Source organism: Schistocerca serialis, chromosome 8 (assembly GCF_023864345.2).
Source record: "Schistocerca serialis cubense isolate TAMUIC-IGC-003099 chromosome 8, iqSchSeri2.2, whole genome shotgun sequence".
Lineage (NCBI taxonomy): Eukaryota > Metazoa > Arthropoda > Insecta > Orthoptera > Acrididae > Schistocerca > Schistocerca serialis.
Window position 1 is genome coordinate 35,156,144 of NC_064645.1, and position 25,845 is coordinate 35,181,988.

At 41.3% G+C, this 25,845-nt stretch overlaps 1 protein-coding gene across 1 annotated transcript in view; it reads left to right on the plus strand.

The window, feature by feature from the left end:
* The window catches only part of LOC126416056 (phenoloxidase-activating factor 2), a 261,395-nt gene extending 239,728 nt beyond the window's left edge, over window positions 1–21,667 (plus strand). Inside the window, exon 6 of the mRNA XM_050083529.1 lies at window positions 21,013–21,667. Coding sequence (XP_049939486.1) covers window positions 21,013–21,210 — 198 coding nt within the window. The 3' untranslated portion in view covers window positions 21,211–21,667. The remainder of the gene's footprint in view (window positions 1–21,012) is intronic.
* The last annotated feature ends 4,178 nt before the right edge of the window (window positions 21,668–25,845 follow it).

Below are 25,845 nucleotides of genomic sequence, written 5' to 3' on the forward strand. Positions count from 1 at the left end.
ATTACAACTGACATTGAATGAAATAATGAGTTTTATGTGGCCAAATGTATCACCTTTTACATATATAAGTTTCCATCATAAAGTATACTTGAGACAAGTTATCAAATACTTTGTTAATGAAACTTTCATTAATGACGTTTTACTACTCCCACATACATTTCAAACTTACACCACCAGAATCCTAGAAAATTCTGCTCCTGCATAATTAGCTATCATGAACAGAATTACCTCCTCCATGCTAGCAAGGATGGATTCTGAAAACATTGATCATGTGAAACCCAACTCATACATTTCTCACATGACAAACTGAAAGCTTGATAGCCTTAGCTGTTACCTTCACATCTGCCCATAGGTTCCTCTGTTTGGAGTATGGGAGATGTGACCTGAGGTGTGAAAAATCACCTAAGGTGGGGAGGGGGGGTGGGGGGTGAGCGGTCAGAATGAGCATATTCAAAGTACTGAAAGGGTTTCCTGATGCAAGAAGACGCATGTTCTGTAAATGCTGTCAGAGACACTGGCAATCATCTTCATCTCAGTCTATGTGTAGAAAGTGTAAATGGAATGAGGCTAAAAGTGCAATGACTCTCCTCGTGGTGTCATGTACTGAAGGGGGTCAGTCTTTCACTACAGTTAATCCATTTGTCGTTCAGAAATATATTATCGCAATTCCAGGCCCTGCGAAGTTCTGTTCTCGCTCACGTAACGGCACTCTGCTTCCGGAGACCGATTGGGATTTTCAAACTCGACAACTGCTTACAGTTTTGCTCCTCCCCGGATATCCCATGCATATCGAGGTCAATCATACAGCGAATTCTTCATACAGTGGTATTTACACTCGGCTGATCGACGGTCTGACCTAGGGGGAAATCCAACATTCAGAGCGTCACTGCAGTCCGTCGGGTAACAAAAAAGATTGGTGCGATGTTAGTGCCTACACACCATCTTTTTCTCACATTTGACTGTGTAGCGCTTCCACCCGTGATAGAGGCAGGCCACAAAGTCTTCAGTCTCCTGAACCTGGCATGTTGCTACCAGTGTCACACTTGTGTATCCTGTCAAAACACGGCCAGAAGTGTTACTTGTGGTAGAAATGGTCATAAGGGTGATTGCATGCCTTCTTCTCCCTGGTCTATCAGTTGTAACAGTGACCGTGCCACCTCATCCTGTGAGTGTCCCATGTATCTCAATGAGAGTGCTGTCTGAGAGCTCTGGGTGAAGGAAAAGGTGCCTTACCCTGTCTCTTGCAAGTTGTTAGCTACTTAAAAGCCCTGCATTTTATCATCCAGTACTTATAGCACCATTATTGCTAAACCTTGCTCCACAAATGACACGGCCTTGCAGAGTTCTGACTTACCCCCAGTGTCCTGTGTATCTGAATGAGCAGGCCATCTAGGAGATCCAGGTGAAGGAAAAAATACATTACCCTGCCACTTGCAAATTGTTGACCAGTTAAAAGCCCTGCTGTTTACCATCCAGCACTTATAGTACTGTTCTTGCTACACCTCACTCCACGTAGGACATGGTCGTGCAGACTTGCAGTCTCCAATTTGGTACTGGAGTTGTGAAATCGGCCAGTATCATGGTAGCATCCCCATCTTCTTACCTTATGGATGTACAACGAGCCACCAAATCCTACCCTCCCAGTAGCAAAATCGCCTGCTACACAACCGGCAGGCCAGAAAGAACAAAAGGAACACTCCTGCAAAGAATTTTTATGTCCCTCCAGCCGACAAATGTCTGAATCTTTATCTGCAGATTGTAAAGGCTCTAATAAATCAAACAAAAGCAAATGGTCTTTCCTCCCCCAACTAGGAGAACCTCTTCGACAGTGTTGCCACGTGATACCTTCACCCAGCTGACCTCTGTTTTGCTGGTGCACATCACCTACCATTTTTCTACAGTAAAGTTCACAGGCTGATCCTTGGAGAGTGCCAACATCTCTGTAGATTTCACGGAAAAGGATCCTCCGGCCTCTCTGCCCCGTAACAGTAAGTCTTCAAAGGCTGGCACTCGGCAGCTGGCAAGCTTGTTGCCGTCCCCATTTCCCATTACAACTCATCTCCAATGAAATGTTCGTAGCAGTAGATCCAACAAGGAGGAATTATGGCTGCTCTTGGAATTGCAGTTTCTAGTTTTTTTCTGCCTCCAAGGAACGAAGATGCATCCTTGCAGCCACTTTGACCTCTCTCGTTTCCTTCCAGTATGCTCTGACCTTCCCCTCGAGGACAACATTCTGTCTCGTGGTGGAGTCGTGCTGCTCGTTTGGGATGATGTCCACAGCCAAACCGTCTCATTGAACACCCAGCTACGAGATGTTGCCGTCCACGTTTTCCTTCATTGTTTCTCATTTTCTCTTTGTAATGTCTACATCTCTTCATCATTCGCTGTCACCAGAGCAGATTTACTACAGCTTATTGGTCAGCCCTCTCAACCGTTTTTGCTGCTCAGTGACTTTAATGCCTACCACCCCCTTTGGGGTCTTCGAAAACATGTCAGAGAGGTTCCCTCTCAGCTGACTTTCTCAGTCAGCTCAGCCTCATCTGTCTTAACACTGGCGCACCCGTGTTCCTTTCAGACTTTGTGCACACCTATTCCCATTTGGACATCTCCTTCTGCCCTGCCCTGGTTGCCCATCGTCTTGAATGATGTGTTCTCTCTGACACCTTCTGGAGCAACCATTTCCCGTGTGATATCTGTTTACTGCCTCCTGCCCCATCTGTGTGTAAACCCAATTGGCAGCTTTCTGAGGCTGACTGGAGGCTTTAATCCTTCCTGGTGACCTATGATGAACAACATTTCCCCAGTTGTGATAACCAGATAGAGTACCTTACTCATGTTATCCTTACCACCTTACAGTGTTCCATATCTTCACTTCTTCTGTGCCGCACCATGTTTCGCTCCCCTTTGGGCTGAGGCAAGCTGCGATGAGGTCATCCTATGATGGCAAACTGTATTCCTTAAACCAATGCATGTGCAGTGTCGTCACATTCTTCGGAATAACAAGCAAGCTTGCTGGGTTTCCATTATTAGTTCTTTTAATAGTTTCTCTCCCTCTTTTGTCGTGGGGCAACCTTCTTTGGCTTTCTGGGACCAAGGTTCATTTCCCCACTATCACCCTGCCTTCCTTCCTCAGAAATGAGTGGAGGCGGCTAGGGTGATATCCTTCTCCTCTCAGAATCGTGCTACGATGCCGCCTTTACTATGAGGGAACTTGACCGTGCTCTCATCTCGTTCCAATCTTCTGCCCCAGGGCTGGATGAAGTTCATATTCAGATGTTTCAGCACCTCTCTTGCAGTAAGCACTTTCACCTTTGTGCATACTGTTGTGTCAGCTACTGTGGGAGTCAGCATGGACACAAACAAGGAAGGGGAGAAGTTGGAATCACCAGTGGCAGGAATCCAGAATGATCTGTATATACCACACGCTGATCAATACAACACTTTAATTTTACAAAGAAGAGAACCATAACTTGATTCCTATGCTTCCTGCATCACCTACATACAAGAACTCTACTCTCTATTACTATTCACAGAATGCAGGCCAATAAACATCTTCCTATTACTCAGCACTGATGCTCTCAAAGTCTGTGGCCAAACTGGACTGACCAGTAATTGGTGGCTGATTAAATCAGCATTGCCAGGGGATGCCTGGAGGAGTGGCATTGCTCGCTCACTCTTTCCATCGGTGCGTGGGTCAGTGCCTTCTTGATGCTGTCGCCCAGCCCTGCACTAGTCAGTGTGCAGTCGATGCTTTAGGTCTGCACACTCCCCCTCCCCCTCCCCCTCCCCCAAATGCCACACCATTTTTGTGTGGAAGAATCATGACAATGGGGGGTGAGCAGATGGGGGTGGGGGGGTCGGCAGAAATTAGGGTGACGTGATGAGCCAGGAGCCACAACTGGGACTGATGTCGAGCCCCTGGCTGTGCCTCGGCATTCTTCCAGTGCTCGGAGGGGAATGTCAGTCGGAAAAACCCCAAAAGTTGAGCTGCAGTGGTGGCGAAGGTAATGGTTCCATCTCTATCGGTTCCGCAGGCAGTGCGGAGGAGGCACCTGGGGGCAACTGCACTGGCTGTGCCAGCCACAAGATCCTAGTAGGACGTGAATCTGGGGACAGAAAATCTGTGGAAGAATCTCACAACAGATAAGCACAAATCTGGTTCTGATGGTGGAGCAGTAATCCAGCAGGACCTTGAATTAAATAAATGCAAGTGCCCACATTTTGAAGAATAAGAATTGTATCTTTCTCACTGTGCCTGGTGCAACCAGAAACTCTGAAAAGTTTAGAATCATTAGGCACAAAGCAATACTTGGGAAGCGTGGGAGGTGCCCCGTACTATGGTGGGTGCATCAGCTGTAGCAGCGTGCTGTGGCACCAGGTATGTAGATGATGCATTGGCGACAGACTGTCACAGAGCTGGGAGTGATACATTATGAGGAAGAGCACCAGTGCTTGCTCCCATTTGTGGGAGGCACATGGTTTATTCATCTGTTGTTTGACAGTACGCACAAATCATTCAGAGCTGCCCTGTTCGACTGAGGACAAAATGGAGCAGTTATAAGGTGAGTGGTACCATTGGCTGTACAAAACTGTAAAACTTCTGACTAAACAGATAATGGTGAAACTTTATCATGCCACAGATAATAGTGAGCGTTTCCTTCTCGATTCAGGAATAGTTACATTGAGTCTTGTGTCAGTAACTTCGAAGTAAAAGCAATTGGCCTGTCCTCTGAACCAAATCTGTGTGAGAGCACAGCTCTGATTCCGTGCAAAGATGCGGACACTGTCAAAACAGACTCAGGGGAATTGACGTGAATAAGGTGTCTGTCACTCAACGAGGCGTTTTTTAATTTCCAGAATGGATACTGAAACTCTTTGGTCCAAACAGAAGGCGCATTCTTCTGATGCAGATGATGCAATGAAGCCGCGATGTGGACTGTGTTGGGTATAAACTGAATATAATATATCAACTTCCTGAGAACTGACTGCAATTCTGTCACATTCCATGGGGCAAGGAGGTCCCCTACGGCCAACAAATGTGACTAAAGGGGATGAACAACTTGGTTATTAAGAATATGGGCGAAGTCTTGAATTTCAGACTGAAAGAAGGCACATTTGTCCAGGAGACACTTCAAACCTATAGCTTAAAGTACATGAAAAAGTGTATTCCTCTGGTGCATGTTGTGACACCATAATATTGTTCAAGTAATTTGAATTGAACTGAACTTTTGCAGTAAGCTTTCCTAAGTAATGTTGGAATATGGCGGTGCAGAAGCACTACCAAAGGGTAAGCTCAACAGTTTGAACAACCCTAAATGTGTGTTGATCGCAAACACATTCTGAGACTCCTCAGCTAGCGGAATTTGCAAATACGCATTACGTAAGTCAAGTTTTGAAAAAATACCAGCCTGCACCTAGCCTATCCATTAATTTCTCAGGGTGAGGCAACGGATAAGTATCAGTTATTGTCTGTGGATTCTGAGTGGAATTAAAGTCAACACAAAGGCAAAGTCTTCCAGAAGGCTTTGGCAAGATGACTAATTAAGAAGCGTGTTAACTAACCTGGATAGGAGCAGTAACACCACTGTCTTGTTATTCTTTAAGTTCACTTGCAATATCTCTAAGTGCATGAGGGATGAAACACGCCTGAAAAAGCTTAGGTTGTGTATTGTCCTTCATTGTTGTGCGTCACAAAGTTATTTGCTCTGCCAAGTCCTTCAGAAAATAAATCAAGAAATTTCTCAGCCGGTTGAGTGACACCATCTTTTGGGTTGAAAGCAGAAACAGAATGTACATTGTCCTGAATGTGAAGACCAATGAATCAAATAATCTAACCCAAAAATATTTTCAGTCTTGTGACTGCAAAACTGTAAATTTCACTGTTCTGGTGTGAGACATGAATGTGCAGGCAAACTACATATACCAAGCACTGGAGTGTCATGACTGTTATACACAACAAGTTGTGTACAAGATTTTGTCAACTGTGGCAAGCCCAACTGTTCTTAAATGGCACTATTAAGCAATGTAATGGAAGCACCAGTGTCTAGCTGAAGTTGCATAGAACATCTGGAAATGACTAAATTCAAAAATATTTTGTCTGACTGTCATTGTACAGAACTCAGGTAGAGTGAAGAAGGCACAGCCTTAATCTGGTCATTACTAGTAACAGTAAATGGTTTAGAAAAAAAACTAAAATTCACTGAAGAAGAAGGTGCTCCGCACTTACGAGGATGAATGTGGGTAGAGTTCTTTTTCTGTTCCAAGCACTCAGACTTTGCATGACCTGGTTTCCCACAAGCAAAGCAAGTTGTATTCCACAAAGAGCAATTTTGTCATTTTATGTGTGGAAAAGCAGCAGGGACATGATTTCATGGTAGATACACATGTTGACAATTGTTTACTTTGTTCACAGTGTGGTGGCCTGTTTGCATGCATTGGTCTGTTGCAGAGCCATACCTGTTTGTCACTTTGTGTTACACTACAGTCAGGAGCTATCTCAAAGTTTTCCACAGCACTATCGCACGAGTGCAGATTTTTGATAATTTGTAACTCTTGGTTCAAAGTAGGATCAGGATGGTAAAGAATTTGTTCACAAAATCTGCTGTCTGGTACATTGTTCATAACTGCATAATGAATCATTGCGTCAGTATAGTACCGTTCACAGCTACACTGAAAACAACACTGTTGTGTCAAACTATGAAGTTCAGTGACCCAGTGATGGTATGTCTGTTCTAGCTTCTTTCAGAGTTGAAAGAACTTTTAATGAGTTGCAGCAACCTATACCTGTCTTTACTTATTGGTGTTCTAAGGTTATGAGATGAATGCTTATGACCTCAGTTGTTTTTGCGTCCTAAAGAAAAAAATGAGATTTAAAATAGATAAGGATGTCAGGGGCTTAACTTGAAATGATTGTTTGGAATCATGAAATTTCATCACAAATTTCCCAAATAGTTGGAAGAAAGCACAGATGATGCTTGTTTACAAAAAAGGGTAGTAGAAGAGGTCCACAAAACTTCCGCCAAATATCCCTGACATCTATTTGTTATAGAAACTTCAAACATATTCTGATCTCAAACATAAGAACATATCTCGAACAGAATGACCTCCTGCATGCTAACTGGCATGGATTCTGAAAACATCGATCATGTGAAACCCAAATCACACTTTTTTCACGTGACATACTGAAAGGTTTGGGTCAATGCAGTCATGTAGATGTAGTATTTCTTGATTTATGAAATGCATTCAACTCAAGAACCATATCTATATTTATTGTCAAAAGTAAGATTATATGTGGTATCATGTGAAATTTGTGACTTGACTGATTGGTTGTGGGATGCAGCATTTATCTTAGATGAAAGTCATTGTTGGATGTAGAAGAAACTACGGGTGTGCCCCACAGAAGTGTGTAGGGATGCTTGCTGTTCACGTTGTACATACATAAAAAAAAGTTTTGCATCACCTCAGTTCTGAGGGTTCTGGCACCTGTACAGAAAACTGGAATATAGCTCAACATAAACATCATTTCTGCCCTTTTTATTGCTCATGGAAACCACACATTGCATGTTGTACCACCATACAGCGAGATCTTCATAAGTGATGGTAGCTGTAATACACAGTAGCAAATCCTCTTGCATTGATGCATGTCTGCATTCGTTGTGGCATACTGTCCACAAGTTGATCAAGGCATTGTTGGTCCAGATTGTCCCACTCCTCAATGGCGGTTCAGCATATATCCCTCAGAGTGGTTGGTGAGTCACGTTGTCCATAAACAGCCCTTTTCAATCTATCCCAGGCACGTTCGATAGGGTTCATGTCTAGAGAACATGCTGGCCACTCTAGTCCTGAAGGAAGCACATTCACAAGATGTGCACAATGGGGGCCCAAATTGTCATCCATGAAGACGTATGCCTCGCCAATATGATGCTGATATGGTTGCACTATCGGTCGGAGGATGACATTCACGTATGGCACCTTCCATAACCACAAGAGGCTTACGTCGGCCCCACATAATGCCACCTCAAAAAGGGAACCTCCATCTTGCTGCACTCACCGGACAGTGTGCCTAAGGCGTTCAGCCTGACCGGGTTGCCTCCAAACACGTCTTCGACGATTGTCTGCTTGAAGGCATATGTGATGCACATCGATGAAGAGAACATGATGCCAATCCTGAGCAATCCATTCGACATGTTGTTAGGCCCATCTGTACCGAGCTGCATGGTATCGTGGTTGCAAAGATGGACCTCACCATGGACGTCAGGAGTGAAGTTGCGCATCATGCAACCTTATTGTGCACATTTTGAGTCCTGTGGCTGCTCGAAAAGCATTATTCAACATGGTGGTGTTGCTGCTAGGGTTCCTCAGAGTCATAATCCATAAGTAGCAGTCATCCACTGCAGTAGTAGCTCTCGGGTGGCCTGAGCGAGGCATGTCATCGACAGTTCCTATCTCTCTGTATCTCCTCCATGTCCGAACAACGTCAGTTTGGTTCACTCCAAGATGCCTGGACACTTCCCTTATTGAGAGCCCTTCCTGGCACAAAATAACAATGCGGACATGATCGAACCATGGTATTGACCGTCTAGGCATGGTTGAACTACAGACAACACGAGCGATGTACCTCCTTCCGGGTGGAATGACTGGAACTTATCAGCTGTCGGACCCCCTCCATCTAATAGGTGCTGTTTGTGCATGAGTGTTTACATCTTTGGGTGGGTTTAGTGACATTTCTGGACAGTTAAAGGGACTGTGTCTGTGATACAATATCCACAGTCAACGTCTATCTTCAGGAGTTCTGAGAACCGAGGTGACGCAAGACTTTTTTTTGGTGTGTGTATTAATGGCCTTGCAGGCAATATTAATAACAAAATCAGGCTTTCTGCAGATGACACAGTTATCTACAGTGACATACTGTTTGAAAGGAGCTGCATAAGTATTCAGTCTGATCTTGATAAGATTTCAAAGTTGTGCACAGATTGGCAGCTTGCTTTGAATGTTCAGAAATGGAAAATTGCGCAATTTACAAAATGAAAAAACTTAGTATCCTGTGTATCGATAAGACACTGTAGGAATAGGCCAACTCCTACAAATACCTGGGTATAATACTTTGAAGGAATGTGAAATGGAACCATTACTAAGGCTCTGTTGTGGGTAAAGCAGGTGGTAGACTTCAGTTTATTGGTAGAATGCTGGGTAAATGCAATCTGTCTATAAATGAGATTGTTTATAAATCACCCATGTGACCCAATCTAGAATATTGCCCAAGTGTGTGCGACTCATACGAAATAGTACTAACAGGAGATATTGCACGAATGGTCAAAGATTTGATTGACACGTGGGAGAGTGTTGCAGAGATGCTGAAGAAACTAAACTGGTTGACTCTTGAAGATAGCCTACTTACAGCATTTCAAGAACCATCTTTAAACAATTATTCTAGGAATACACAACCCCCTGCTTACTGCTCACATAGGGATCATAATTATGGCACACATAGAACCATTTAAACAGTCATTCTTCTTGCACTCAGTGATTGAAACCACAATAGCTGGTATAGTGGGATGTATCCTGTGCCATGTGCGTCACAGTGGTTTGTGGGATCTAGATGTAGATGTAGGTGTAGAACAGTGAAGAATACCCAGAACATGGCTGATGTCAGTGTAACATCATACACATACACATTATTGGTGGTTATGCAGATGATTAGACTTGCAATTCTGTGTGACAGGTAGGACAGCCAACAGATTCCGCAAGTGTTTTTCATATTAAGAGTTGTTACCAGGCCTAGTAGGGTGAGCATGAACAGTATCAGATGTTGAGTGATCACTGTGAAGGACATGGAAGTCCTGTATACTTATCAGCACTTGACAGAGTTGTAAAGGGACCTCTTTGCGGATCTACATTTGATCACCTGCTCAAAATGTGGAATATCTAAATTTGTGAGCCAGTGTTGGGCCTCATGGGAAGGTGAGGCAAGGCATACTCATTGTCAAGGTTCCATCTGACCACATCTGACTATAGCAAGGGATGATTCCCATATTGTGCACCGAGTACATCTTAACTCCTTCACACCTGTGCCTTCTATACGAGACCAAGTAATGGACATCCTGCAACCTTCTGTGTGGTCCTGCACTATTGACCAGTGACAAACAGCAGCCAATATGAGGGAACTACTGTCCCATATGTAGGCTACCATTAACAGCATAACACACACAGCTGGTCTCTGGAATTCCGCCATGACCAGGAAGCGTGGATTGCTGGCAAATGGTCTTGCATTGTGTTCAGCGGTGATTTGTGGTTCTGTACTACCCTTGCTGAACATCATGAAGAGTGAAGAGCATGTGGTGACCTGTGGAGATGTCCCACTCTTCTGTGTGTGTGTGTGTGTGTGTGTGTGTGTGTGTGTGTGTGTGTGTGTGTGTGTGTGTGTTGGGGGGGGGGGGGGGGGGCACACAGTGATGTTATTCCTGGTGTTCTGGTGTGAGGAGCCATTGGGTTGGCTTCAGGTTACTGCTGGTAGTGATTGACGGAACTAATAATGTGATACCATTTTTTGACTGGAAATTGCTTGTCCTCGCATGGCACATGTCTGTATGGGGTGCCAGCATGCTGTTTAGATACTCCCTTGGCCAATGAGAGATACTCAGATATGTCCCTGATAGAAGACATGTAGGACCATCTCGGATATCAGTTCTGTCACAGATACAATATCCAGGGTAATGAGTACTAGTTGCAATATTTGTTAGCCAACTTGCCTCAGGGGAGGATATGATGGTTTTATGATACCCTTTCCAACAGAATCTGTACATCCATCCAGAGCAGAGGGGGTGCAACATCATACTGATAGGTGAGCTTTTACTGTCAGGTTTCTTGTAAATTTGGCTCAGTATTGTGATCACTGAAATAATGGCACATATTCTCTCAACTTGTGATGCTCATTACATTTCCTCCTCCCCTTCTGGGTGCTTCACTTTGTCAGGCACTGTTGTTACAACTAGGGTGCTAGTAATGAGGTCACTGATCTAATTATCAAAGAAACAGACTCAGGAACAAAATTGAAACGAGGGTTAAGAACCCACATGAGCAAAAGAAGGTACACTTGGAATTTATAATTAAGATAATATGAAAGAAAAATGAAAGCACCCTTGTCATTGGCTGTGATGCACGAGACACCTCTGAAACTGAAAACTCAGTTGTTGTTGTTGTTGTTGTTGTTGTTGCTGCTGCTGCTGCCTTCAGTCCTGAGACTGGTCTGATGCAGCTCTCCATGCTACTCTATCCTGTGCAAGCTTCTTCATCTCCCAGTACCTACTGCAGCCTACATCCTTCTGAATCTGCTTAGTGTATTCATCCCTTGGTCTCCCTCTACGATTTTTACCCACCACACTGCCCTCCAATGCTAAATTTGTGATCCCTTGGTGCCTCAGAACATGTCCTACCAACCGGTCCCTTCTTCTAGTCAAGTTGTGCCACAAACTCCTCTTCTCCCCAATTCTATTCAATACCTCCTCATTAGTTATGTGATCTACCCATCTAATCTTCAGCATTCTTCTGTAGCACAACATTTCAAAAGCTTCTATTCTCTTCTTGTCCAAACTATTTATCGTCCATGTTTCACTTCTATACATGGCTACACTCCATACAAATACTTTCAGAAACGACTTCCGGACACTTAAATCTATACTCGATGTTAACAAATTTCTCTTCTTCAGAAACGCTTTCCTTGCCATTGCCAGCCTACATTTTATATCCTCTCTACTTCGACTATCATCAGTTATTTTTCTCCCCAAATAGCAAAACTCATTTACTACTTTAAGTGTCTCATTTCCTAATCTAATTCCCTCAGCATCACCCGACTTAATTCGTCTACATTTTATTATCCTTGTTTTGCTTTTGTTTATGTTCATCTTATACCCTCCTTTCAAGACACTGTTCATTTTGTTCAACTGCTCTTCCAAGTCCTTTGCTGTCTCTGACAGAATTACAATGTCATCGGTGAACCTCAACATTTTTATTTCTTCTCCATGGATTTTAATACCTACTCCAAATTTTTCTCTTGTTTCCTTTACTGCTTGCTCAATATACAGATTGAATAACATCGGTGAGAGGCTACAACCCTGTCTCATTCCCTTACCAACCACTGCTTCCCTTTCACGTCCCTCGACTCTTGTAACTGCCATCTGGTTTCTGTACAAATTGTAAATAGCCTTTCGCTCCCTGTGTTTTACCCCTGCCATCTTTAGAATTTGAAAGAGAGTATTCCAGTCAACATTGTCAAAAGCTTTCTCTAAGTCTACAAATGCTAGAAACGTAGGTTTGCCTTTCCTTAATCTAGCTTCTAAGATAAGTCGTAGGGTCAGTATTGCCTCACGTGTTCCAACATTTCTAAGGAATCCAAACTGATCTTCCCCGAGGTCGGCTTCTACCAGTTTTTCCATTCATCTGTAAGGAATTCGCGTTAGTATTTTGCAGCTGTGACTTATTAAACTGATAGTTCGGTAGTTTTCACATCTGTCAACACCTGCTTTCTTTGGGATTGGAATAATTATATTCTTCTTGAAGACTGAGGGTATTTCACCTGTCTCATACATCTTGCTCATCAGATGGTAGAGTTTTGTCAGGACTGGCTCTCCCAAGGCCGTCAGTAGTTCCAATGGAATGTAGTCTACTCTTGGTGCCTTGTTTCGACTCAGGTCTTTCAGTGCTCTGTCAAACTCTTCATGCAGTGTTGTATCTACCATTTCATCTTCATCTACATCCTCTTCAATTTCCATAATATTGTCCTCAAGTACATCATCCTTGTATAGGCCCTCTATATACTCCTTCCACCTTTCTGCCTTCCCTTCTTTGCTTAGAACTGGGTTTCCATCTGAGCTCTTGATATTCATACAAGTGGCTCTCTTTTCTCCAAAGGTCTCTTTAATTTTCCTGTAGGCAGTATCTATCTTACCCCTAGTGAGATAAGCATCTACATCCTTACCTTTGTCCTCTAGCCATCCCTGTTTAGCCATTTTGCACTTCCTGTCGATCTCATTTTTGAGACGTTTGTATTCCTTTTTGCCTGCTTCATTTACTGCATTTTTATATTTTCTCCTTTCATCAATTAAATTCAATATTTCTGCTGTTACCCAAGGATTTCTACTAGCCCTTGTCTTTTTACCTATTTGATCCTCTGCTGCCTTCACTACTTCATCCCTCAGAGCTACCCATTCTTCTTCTACTGTATTTCTTTCCCCCATTCCTGTCAATTGTTCCCTTATGCTCTCCCTGAAACTCTGTACAACCTCTGGTTCTTTCAGTTTATCCAGGTCCCACCTCCTTAAATTCCCACCTTTTTGCAGTTTCTTCAGTTTTAATCTACAGTTCATAACCAATAGATTGTGGTCAGAGTCCACTTCTGCCCCTGGAAATGTCTTACAATTTAAAACCTGATTCCTAAATCTCTGTCTTACCATTATATAATCTATCTGATACCTTCTAGTATCTCCAGGATTCTTCCATGTATACAACCTTCTTTTATGATTCTTGAACCAAGTGTTAGCTATGATTAAGTTATGTTCTGTGCAAAATTCTACCAGACAGCTTCCTCTTTCATTTCTCTCCCCCAATCCATATTCGCCCACTATGTTTCCTTCTCTCCCTTTTCCTACTCTCGAATTCTAGTCACCCATGACTACTAAATTTTCGTCTCCCTTCACTACCTGAATAATTTCTTTTATCTCATCATACATTTCTTCAATTTCTTCTTCATCTGCAGAGCTAGTTGGCATATAAACTTGTACTACTGTAGTAGGCACGGGCTTCGTGTCTATCTTGGCCACTATAATACGTTCACTATGCTGTTTGTAGTAGCTTACCTGCACTCCTATTTTTTTATTCAATATTAAACCTACTCCTGCATTACCCCTATTTGATTTTGTATTTATAACCCTGTATTCACCTGACCAAAAGTCTTGTTCCTCCTGCCACCGAACTTCACTAATTCCCACTATATCTAACTTTAACCTATCCATTTCCCTTTTTAAATTTTCTAACCTGCCTGCCCTATTAAGGGATCTGACATTCCACGCTCCGATCCGTAGAATGCCAGATTTCTTTCTCCTGATAACGATGTCCTCCTGAGTAGTCCCCGCCCAGAGATCCGAATGGGGGACTATTTTACCCCCGGCATATTTTACCCAAGAGGATGCCATCATCATTTGACCATACAGTAAAGCTGCATGCCCTCAGGAAAAATTATGGCTGTAGTTTCCCCTTGCTTTCAGCCGTTCGCGGTACCAGCACAGCAAGGCTGTTTTGGTTAGTGTTACAAGGCCATATCAGTCAATCATCCAGACTGTTGCCCCTGCAAATACTGAAAAGGCTGCTGCCCCTCTTCAGGAACCACACATTTGTCTGGCCTCTCAACAGATACCCCTCCATTGTGGTTGCCCCTACGGTACGGTTATCTGTATCGCTGAGGCACGCAAGCCTCCCCACCAATGGCAAGGTCCATGGTTCATGGGGGAAGGGAAAACTCAGTTACCTGGAATTTAAAACAGATATGCTGATGGAGATAGATGCCACTACCCTCACAATAATAAATTTTTGATTAATCGGGTGATGTCGCCACATGTCAATACAATGCTAGAAACACAGAGGGTGTTGGGAATAATTTCAGAACCCTCACATCCTCACAAAGGTACCAACACCCTACCCACCGCAATGGCTCAGAGTGCTGTTGCAATGCACGTGCAACTGTTCTTGCTACAAATGTATGAGTAAATTGTCAAATGTTAGAGGTGGTCAGATGGTAGACCAGACACCATTTTACAATACGCCAAATATGTTCAATTAGTTTCAAGTTTTGCAAACTTTCAACGCAATGAAAGATTTCTACACATCCTTACCTACCGAATTAAAAATGCAGAAAGACAACAAGCAGAAGTTTAATAAAAATTGGAGTGTTATTTGCATGATTATTCAGTGACAAAATTTTTGAATAGTTGTTATATGCAACATGTTTGACATTATGAGATATCATGATCTTGAAAAATAAGTAAGTCAAGCTTCTTAGCTAAGGCAACTTTTTGTGTGCACTTGCATTTTCATGCTACATAATGATGCACCATCCACTGCACATGGCTTGCCTCACTTTTGTGCAGGGAGAGAAGCTGCATGTTGCCCACAGCTGTGCAGTGGGGGTGGAGGGAGATGCAGTGCAGTGATGCTGCTGAGAAAACAGTGTGGAGGGAGGTGACTGCAGGCCTGGGACTAGCAGACGTTTTGGCCTGCACTGTAGGACTGGTGGTCGTGCACAGGGAGGGCATCATGTGTGTGTCTGCTCGTCAGCTGTCAGCTCGACGCAGTGTTAACCACATAAATTATTTACACATTCCTAGTGTTCACATATATGCAGAAGGATTTTAAAGATTTCCATGCATCTCTTACGTGTCTGTAATGAATGTATCAATGTTGATGAAATCAGTGAAGATGCAGTAATAATAATAATAATAATAATAATAATAATAATTACTATTATTATATTGTAATAATTATTATATTATTATATAATAATTATTATAATTATTATATTATAATAAGATAGACAGATTTGACATGGAAAAGCTGATGTCCAATCAAGAATTCACTCGTAAACTTGAATCCTTAGATCCAGAGTGCTGGGAAGAATTGCAACAAGCCCTGGTCAGAACAGCAAAGGAAGGTGTGCCGCATCTGAAACCAAAGAAGCGTGCTTGGAGGAACAGTGATTGTGAGGCAGTAGTGAAGCAAAGACAGCATGCGTGGCAGAGATGGAATGCCAAGAAAAAAATGAAGCTAACAAAACTAACTTCCCAGATGCTAGAGAACACACTGCAAAGATTGTTCGGGGATTGAAGCGTACATTTGAGAAAAATGCAGTTGGCACAAATTGAACAATACTTCCTGAAGAGAAATCCACGATCTTCTGTAGAACTTTTAAGGCCAATCTCACCAAGTACAATCCTCCAAGCCTACACTCCAAAGCTCAAAATGAGAAGCTAGCTCACAATGATAAAGACAACTGCCAGATATTAGCAAATTACTTTACAGCTCTTCTGAATTGTGAACCTCCAGACTCCACATTTCCCTTTACTGACTACGTAGAAGTACACCCAAATTCATCGCCACCCATGCAAGAGGAAATCAAGCCAATTACTCACTTTCTTACAAACAACAAGGCACCAGGGGAAGATTCTACAACTTCTGAGCTTTGAAAGTATGAAGGGATAAAGCAGTAGATAAACTATCAGAAATTATCAGCCATATTTGGGAAACTGAAAGACTCCCACATGGCTGGAATTCCACTCTAATTCTTCTTCTTCATAAGAAAGGCGACAGAACAGATGTAAATAACTATTGTGGTATCTTTCTCATATCAACAACCTATAAGATTCTGTCAAAAGCTGTGCAAACTAGGACAGAGGACATAAAACAGCTAGACCCGTAGCTGGGAGAGTATCAAGGAGGTTTCAGGAAGGGACGATCATGTGTCGAACACATAATGAACCTCAAATCCAAACCCTGATAAGAATTCTAGAACAACTTGGCCTAGACAAGAAGACAAAAGCGATAATCCAGCAAACACTAACCAACACAACTTCAAAAGTGATATTTAGAGGAGAAACATCAGAAGCTTTTGAAATAAAGACCGGAGTGAGGCAAGGAAATGGGCTCTCACCTCTGCTCTTCAACTGTGCCCTCAAGATGATGATCCGTCAGTGGCACAAAGAACTGGAAAACCAAGGAATTAAAAATGGTGTCAGGCAGGGTTACAAGAAACAAAATCTTGAAATCAACTGTCTCACTTTTGCAGATGATCTTGCAATTTTTTCAGATTCCATGGAAACAGCTGAGAGACAGATTAATGAGCTTAACATACAAGCACAGAAGACTGGCCTCCAAATTTCATTTGATAAAACTGAGTTTATAATGAACATAAATTCACCATCAAGGGTCAAGGCAAAATTAAGTGAGTTGAAAAGTTTAAATATCTCAGAGATTGGGTAACAGCCACCTTATCAAAGAAAGAAGCGTTCATATCACATGAACAAAATGGAAATGGCATTCCATTTAACCAAAAACATCTACAACAAAAGATCAGTGTTGTTCAAAGCAAAGTTAAGGCATTGCTGCAGTGTTATCCATTCGGACATCTTGTATGCTTCTGAATGCCCAGTAATGAACAAAAAAGGCCTAATTGAAAAACTGGAGGCCAAGGAAAGGTAGATTTTCAGAAAGATCGTAGGTCCAATCAGGGAGAATGGGGAATATAGAAGACGACATAATCATGAACTGTATAGAGAAGATAATCGATACCATCCGGAAAAGGAGGATTATGTTTTATGGACATATGACCCAAATGAGTCCTGGAACAATCACCAATCATAAGATCACCTACTTTTAGGAGAAGGAAACAAAATGGGTCTGGTTCACAGAGGTGGAGATAGAACTTAAAGAAGTGGGGATCACCCATGATGACATATTGGAGCATGTCTCACTCAAGGAGAAACTGATGGCGTGGCAGGGTTTCCAAGAAAAGCCAAAACCAAAAACAGGAAAGGCTTGGACCTAGGGGAGGAAGGAGCAACACCGAGAATGAATGTGGGAGCTCTGGGCGAACATCAGAACACATAAAGCAAGGCAGTTGGAATAATGTGGTCCAAAGATGGCCTATACAAAATGAATGAATGAATAAATAATAATAATAATAATAATAATAATAATGCCATGTGGCCAGGGCCTCCTGTCGGGTAGACCAGTCGCCAGGTGCAAGTCTATTTAGTTGACGCCACTTTGGGTTCTTGCCTGTCGATGGCAGTGATATGATGATGAAGACAGTACAACACCCAGTCCCTGAGCAGAGAAAATCTCTGACCCAGCCAGTAATCGAACCTGGGCCCTTTTGCATGGCATTCTGTCGTGCTGACTATTCAGCTATCGAGGCGTACAGTGAAGGTGCAGTGAAATGAGATGATATAATTGTAAACCAGTGAGATGTGCTAAATCTGCAGTCTAATGAATATGTTGTGTCAGTTGAATATTTTTACTAGATTGGGTCACAAACCAGGATTTCCTACTTCTCAAGGGCAGTCATCTCAAACACTATAATACGAGGGTGAGTCAAATGAAAACCTTAAATTTGTGAAACAAATCGAAATTTCACGCTGTTATGCTGTAAGTTGGTAAGCGTGCTAGAAACAGCGTGCAGAATGGCCTGTAGGTGGCAGCATAGAGCAGATGCGCACATACCATCGCAGTATCAGTTTAAAGATGGCCACCCCACTTGCAACTTGCACCAGGGAAGAACAGCGTTCTGTTATTCGGTTTTTGCGTAGTGAAGGTGTGAAACCTATTGAAATTCATCGACGAATGAAGATTCAGTATGGTGATGCATGTTTGTCACAGCAGCAAGTCTGCAAATGGAGTAGGAAGTTCACAAATGGTGTGACTTCAGTGGAAGATGCTCCTCGTGCAGGTCAGGCACAACGAGTTGTGACTCCACAGAACATTGCAGCAGTTGAAGCCATAGTGAAGGGAAACCACCGAGTGACACTTGCATTGCAGCATGTTTACAGATTAGTCATGGGTCAGCACACCACATTGTGCATTACGTGCTCCAGTTTCACAAAGTGTCTGCAAGACGGGTGCCACGGCAGCTGACTCCTGAAAAGAGAGAACGACGTGTCAATGCTTGTGAAGAACTTCTTTGGCACTTTGAACGAGAAGGTGATGGCAAGAATATTTATTGGGGACGAAACCTGGGTTGACGTCCACCAACCAGAAATGAAGAGAGTGAGCAAGGAATGGCACCATTCCTCATCACCAAAACCAAAGAAGTTTCGAACAGAACCATCAGCAGGGAAGGTTATGCTGACTCTCTTTTGAGATGAAAAAGACGTCATTTTGGAGCATTACATGCCTAGAGGGACCAATGTCACCAGTGCATCATACACAGATCTCCTAAAAATTCATCTGCGGCCTGCAATCAAATCGAAGCTGTCAGCAAGTGTCCTTTTGCAGCATGACAATGCAAGGCCCCACACTGCATGTACAACAGTTGCAACAATCACAGACCTGCATTTTGAGTGTCTTCCTCATCCACCACACTCATCAGACCTTGCCCCAAGTCATTTCCATGTGTTTAGACCACTCAAAGACGCAATGGGAGGAAAGAAGTTCCGTTCTGATGAAGAGGTACGCCGTGCGGTGCACGAGTGGTTGTGCGGACTAACAAAAGAATTTTTTTCTAAAGGAATTTACGCTCATTGTAAGCACTGAAGGATTTGCATTGAATGTGTGGGAGATTATGTTGAAAAGTGATACAGCTTTGTACCACTTCTGCACAATAAATAATATTTAAAAAAATATTTAAGGTTTTCATTTGACTCACCCTCGTATCTTGGCACATTCCCATGCCTACCTCAAATTTAAATTGTCACAGATGTTTCCACATATCATTTCCATATACTATAACCAGAGGATAAGCACTTCCACGTTAAATGTTTCTTACTGGCTCTCAGTGATGTAATTGTATGTCACTGGACCTTAACTGATTTCATCTCATTGATCCATACACTTATTTCAGTGCATTTAATTTTTCGTACACACGGTGTCTCTCCTACGAGCATTTTCTCTAGTATTTTGGCAGATATTAGCAGATCTTTTTTTGCAATGCGTAGCTGGAGTCGTGCCAAACAAATACTGCTCATCACATCTTTCATCCAATGCCCAGAGTCAATGGAAAGTGTCGGTTTGTTTCCCATTACAACCACAATGATTTTTAAAGTGGTGTTTTACATTCCCTTCCAGAAGAGTGGTCCCATACTAATCTAGTGCTTTAGCTGTATTGGTTTTATCCACAAGTGTTAAAAGATACAGCAAAGCACACAGTGTAGCCAGTGCTGCGACAGTGACTCGGCAGCCCTGCTGCACGGCAGCAGTCGGTGCAGTTAGGGGCTGTGCTGTCGCTGCCAGAGCACTAGTTATTCGTCGTGCTTTGCTGTCTCTTTTAATACTTGTCGATAAAACATATATTGCACTAGTTTAAATTGGGATCACTCTATCGAGTGGACACACGACATTCCACCTTTAAAGTTCGTTTTGTTGCTAAAGAGAAACAAACTGATGCTTTCTGTTGACAATAGGCATCAGATAAAAGATGTGATGAGCAGTATTTGTTTGTACTGACTCCAGATACACACTGCAAAAATAAAATTGCAAATATTTGCCAAAATATGAGAGGAAATGCATCTGACAACTCTTAGGGTGGACACCTGGTATATCTCTTGTGGGTGAGTAGACTGTAGTCCTCCACTGACCACAGTGGTTCTAGCCTCACATAATATGCAGGAGACCATTTCCAATAGTGTCTGGAAATCATAAAAGGAAACATCGGTGATACAAAAAATTGATTTAACTCTGGATGTATGCACAGATAGCCTCACAGTTAAAAATGAATGTTTACGATAAGCAGGAAATTTCCAGATTTGAGTCCTGACTTGGCACCAGTTTTCAGTTGTCACTATGTATTCATTACTCAAATATCTCCCTTCATCTAGTTGAGCATTTAGGATTTGCGTTTCTCGTTTTTTTCTGCCTACCATCCTTACCTGTTGTACTTTATTATCAACGCAAATTACGTTTTTTTTTTTTTTTTAATATGTCTATCATTTAATTTGTTTGTAGCATGTTTCCATGCAATTCACACTTGTAAAATTGCCATTTGTTTCACATGTAGTGGATCCTCTCCACCCTTACTACCTAAAGTACGTGAGTACCCCTCATAATTCTTCCACTTGTTTTGCAGTATGTAGTTTATTTTATGTCTTCCATATCTTAGTGGCTTTTTTCCTCATCATTCAACTTAAGTCCTAAATAAAGATGTTAACTCTGAAGCATTAAAGATTATTGAAAATTAATAAAGTTGTAGATTTCTGACCATCCTTCCTGCAAGTTTTATTACATTATGAGTTAAAAACGGCACGTCCATTTTTCCAGGGTGATGGAGGCAGTCCTCTTGTTTGTCCACGACCTAATGACCCGGCCACATATGAGCAGGCTGGAATTGTGGCTTGGGGTATAGGGTGTGGTGAGGATGGTACACCTGGAATTTATGCAAATGTTGCTGGATTAAGAAACTGGATCGATGAACAGATGGTTTACAATGGTCTTGATGTTAATGCATATGTACCTTGAAATTAAATAATATTTTGCTTTGTAATGAACCTTACTTTATATTTATTCATTATTATTGACAACGTGTATATCAGTTTGTCTCTTTATCTAAATAATTAAGAACAGGTACAAAATACAAAGTAAAAAAGTGTATGAAAGTCATTATGTTTTAGGACTGTTACGCACATCAGAAATCACTTTAAGTGTACTAGGTGTTATCATTTTTTATTTTTAGGGTAATGTGATTGTATGTAACCTTTTTTAATGAAGATATTTGATTGATACCCAGCGGGAAAAATTGTTAGGTATACAACTCTGGAAGCCTATATTTCAGTGTTTCCAGTTGTAAATATCTACCAAAATATTTTTACAGTGTCTGTACATTGACTTTTATCTTATTTTATCATATTGTTTTTTTTTCTGAAAATTGGACAAATGATTAAACCACAGCAATGAATAAATGTTGATGTTCACCTGAGATTAGAAGAGCAATTTAGATAACCTGTTATTTATATGAGTGTTGTGAGTTGGCTCACATCTCTGCTCACTAATAAATTGCTGAAGCTGTTATTGAATACCTGATGTAATTGCTCTAAATTTTTGATGGTAGCAGTTCAATTAAAGATGAAGACCAATGAAACTTTGAAATGTAATTACATATCGTGACCTGGCTCTATGCCATATAATTAGTTAAAGTTCTCATACCTCTTTTCCGAATGACTGCAGACTCAGGTTGTTCAATAAGCAAAAAATAGAGATGGTAAGTTTTGTAACAAAGTTACACAAGTGGCAGATCAGTGCCATGTCGATATGTTGCACCTCTCCCACAAAAGGTTGAAAAATGAAATTGATGAGATGTTTGTAGTTAGCATAAATATATGAACTGATATGGCAAGAACGTATTTGAATACATTTTGATTCAAATTTAGTTTAATATATTATGAACCATACAGAGCTACAGAAGAGGTGAAAGTGAGAAGGCAAAAGAAAAAAAGCAAACAGCTAGGCATCTTTTTGCTGCCCTAAAAAAAATGAATTCCACACCTTTGTTTATTCATACAGATAACGCAGATGTTAACACATTGACTCTTTGGTCACAAAATTGTATACAAAAAATAATTTTTTAGAAAGGGATATTGCAGTGTCCTCTCAATGACCATAACACAATTTGTTGCTTTATTGGGTGTACTGATTCAGCTCACAGAAAGCAAAAATTAATATTTACATTTTTACATGTTTGACAAGAACAATCCAGTAAATAAATAAATAAATAAATATATAAAGTTCCTGATATTGGCTTGACAGTCGGTATATGTCACTGTGAAGTGTGAGCAACACTACTGTACTGTATGTGAGAGCAGATTTCAGATACTTGATTTTTGCACGTGACACAATGTATATCACAAGTCCAGAGGAGCACTGACATCAGGTGCGGGTTGTATGATGTCACTGGGCAGCAACAGGCTCGTCTTCATATGATCTTCCTCAGTACAGCCCACGGTCCATGTACACAGTGCTGTCTTATTGCTTCTCACCTCAGGGTCCACTCACAGCTGTGCTGAAGCACCGGGATTAATTAAACATTTGCACCATGCTGTCAGTCTCTTGAAAAAGATGCACTACTACAGTGCATACTGAGTTAAAGTACATAGATAAATACATGTACCGTAGATGAAGTTTGAATTCCAACATGGGGTTAGAATATTCATACTATTTACAACATCAGTTATTTCTTTCATTTGATTTTACTTAATGGAGATACTTGGAAATGGCTCAGGTTCAAATTACATCTTAAATTAAGATGAAATTAAATGTTCATTTTTTCCCCTTTTTCATCATTAAAGTACTCCCCTCATCTACAAAAGTCAGAAGTTGATAAGTATACACAAACGTTATCATATCCACGTTTTATTTAGATACATGCATTTTTTATTATCGGGAGAAAGAAAACTGGCATTCTATGGATTGGAGCATGGAATGTCGGATCCCTTAATCGGGCAGGTAGGTTAGAAAATTTAAAAAGGGAAATGGAGAGCTTAAAGTTAGATATAGTGGGACTTAGTTCACTGGCAGGAGGAACAAGACTTCTGGTCAGGTGAATACAGGGTTATAAATACAAAATCAAATAGGGGAAATGCAGGAGTAGGTTTAATAATGAATAGGAAAATAGGAATGCGGGTAAGCTACTACAAACAGCATAGTCGACACATTATTGTGGCCAAGATAGATATGAAGCCCATGCCTACCACAGTAGTACAAGTTTATATGCCAACTAGCTCCACAGATGACGAAGAGATTGATGAAATGTATGATGAGGTAAAAGAAATTATTCAGATAGTGAAGGGAGACGAAAATTTAATAGTCATGGCTGACTGGAATTTGATAGTAGGAAAAGGTTGAGAAGGAAATGTAGTAGGTGAATATGGATTGGGGGGAAGACATGAAAGAGGAAGCCATCTGGTAGAATTTTGCACAGAACATAACTTAGTCATAGCTAACACTTGGTTCAAGAATCATAAAAGAAGGTTGTATACATGGAAGAAGCCTGGAGATACTGACAGGTTTCAGATAATTATATAATGGTAAGACAGAGATTCAGGAGCCAGGTTTTAAATTGTAAGACATTTCCAGGCACAGATGTAGACCCTGACCACAATCTATTGGCTATGAACTGTAGATTAAAACTGAAGAAATGGCAAAAAGTTGGGAATTTGAGGAGATGGGACCTGGATAAACTGAAAGAACCAGAGGTTGTAGAGAGCTTCAGGGAGAGCATTAGGGAACGATTGACTAGAATGGAGGAAAGAAATACAGTAGAAGAAGAATGGGTAGCTTTGAGAAACGAAATAGTGAAGGTAGCAGAGGATCAAGTAGGTAAAAAGACGAGGGCTAATAGAAATCCTTGGGTAACAGAAGAGATATTGAATTTAATTGATGAAAGGAGAATATATAAAAATGCACCATCCCATACTGCTCTGACAGTACAGCAATTTTTAACCTCAAAACAAATTTCAGTACTACCACAGCCACCTTATTCAGCAGATATCGCTCCGTGTGACTTTTTTCTATTTCCAAGAGTCAAAACGGCAGTCAAGGGACACCATATTCAAACAACACAAGATGTCCAAAAAGCTGTGAGAAGGGTCTTGGACGATACTACAGAAGATGTGTTCCAGAAATGTTACCATCAATGGCAGAAGCACTGGAAAAAGAGTATGCAATCAGAAGGGAACTACTTTGAAGGAGACAACACTAAACTATAATGGTAAGCAACATTTTTTTTCCACATCAGTCTCATTATTTTATTGCTGCACCTCGTATCTTGGTGATTAATTTTTGGAGCTCTTCAAAGTGAATACCCATCTTGCCTGTAATGGCTTCTTATGTGCTGGCATATTTACCCATTCAAAGGTTTCATTCCGAGATAAAGATTCCAATTCTTTCTCCACTGCTTCTTTCCATTCTTGAGAGTTCGGGCTGCTCATTGCTTCTTCTGCTGTTGCTGGCTCATCATTAAAAGACTGGGCTGCACACATTTCAAAATCTGGATATTCTTTCGGTTTTGGTAGTGCGAGAAGAATGCCTTACATTGTTCTCTTCATTTTGTTCATCCTCAGACTCATTGTCATCATAAATAGTCTCCATTTGTCTTTGACTGTCCCTTTCCTGTTCTTCACCTTCTCTTTCTTCACATAAAATTTCATTCTTGGAACTAGATGCAGTTAACTTAGTAGTCTTGCCCTTTCAGAGTGCTTTCTATTTTCAAACAATACCACATCTCTGCTTGTAACAATCCTTTTATTCAATGGATCCATTAATCAGTAACCCTTTGAATTCTCACAACAGCCTACAAAAATATACTTTTCAGCTTTAGGGTCCCATTTTCCTCTTAGCTGTTTTGGAATGTGCACCATTGCATCACACCCAAAAAACCTTATATTGCTTAGGTCAAGTTTCCTTCCTACTCATATCTCATGGTGGGTTTTATTCCTTAATGCTTTTGTAGGTGATCTATTGTTCAAATATACAGCCGTTGATACCACCTCTGCCCAAAAATCTTTTGATAATCCAGAATCAGTTATCACGCTCCTTGCTTTTTCGACAATGGTCCTATTAGTCCTCTCAGCAATCCCATTTTGAGATGGGCTGTACCTTATGGTAGTTTGATGCCTGATTCCCATTTTTGCCAGAAGTTCCTTCAATTTCTAGTTAATATATTCTCTCCTGTTATCAGACTTGATGATCTTAATCTTCTTTCTCGTCCAGCTTTCGACCATATTACAATATTCCTCACTTGGTCTTTGGAACTAAGAAAATAAACATGAGTATATAGTGAATAATCATCAATAGACGTAAATAAATAATGGCTCCTACCTATGGATTTGCACTCCATCAGGCCACATACGTCTGTATGGATTAACTGTAACACATCTGTAGATTTACTTTTACTAGTCTTAAAAGGTAGTCTTGCTTGTTTTCCTTTTATGCATATCTCACAAGGTCCTTGGTTACACTACAGTTCTGTATTTGCTTCACCATATCCCTCATTTAAGACATACTCTTTCTATTTAGGTGTCTAAGTCTGCGGTGCCATAAAAAGCCTTCCACTGAGTATACTGAATAACTAACATTTCTACGTTTACTGTCAATGGCATC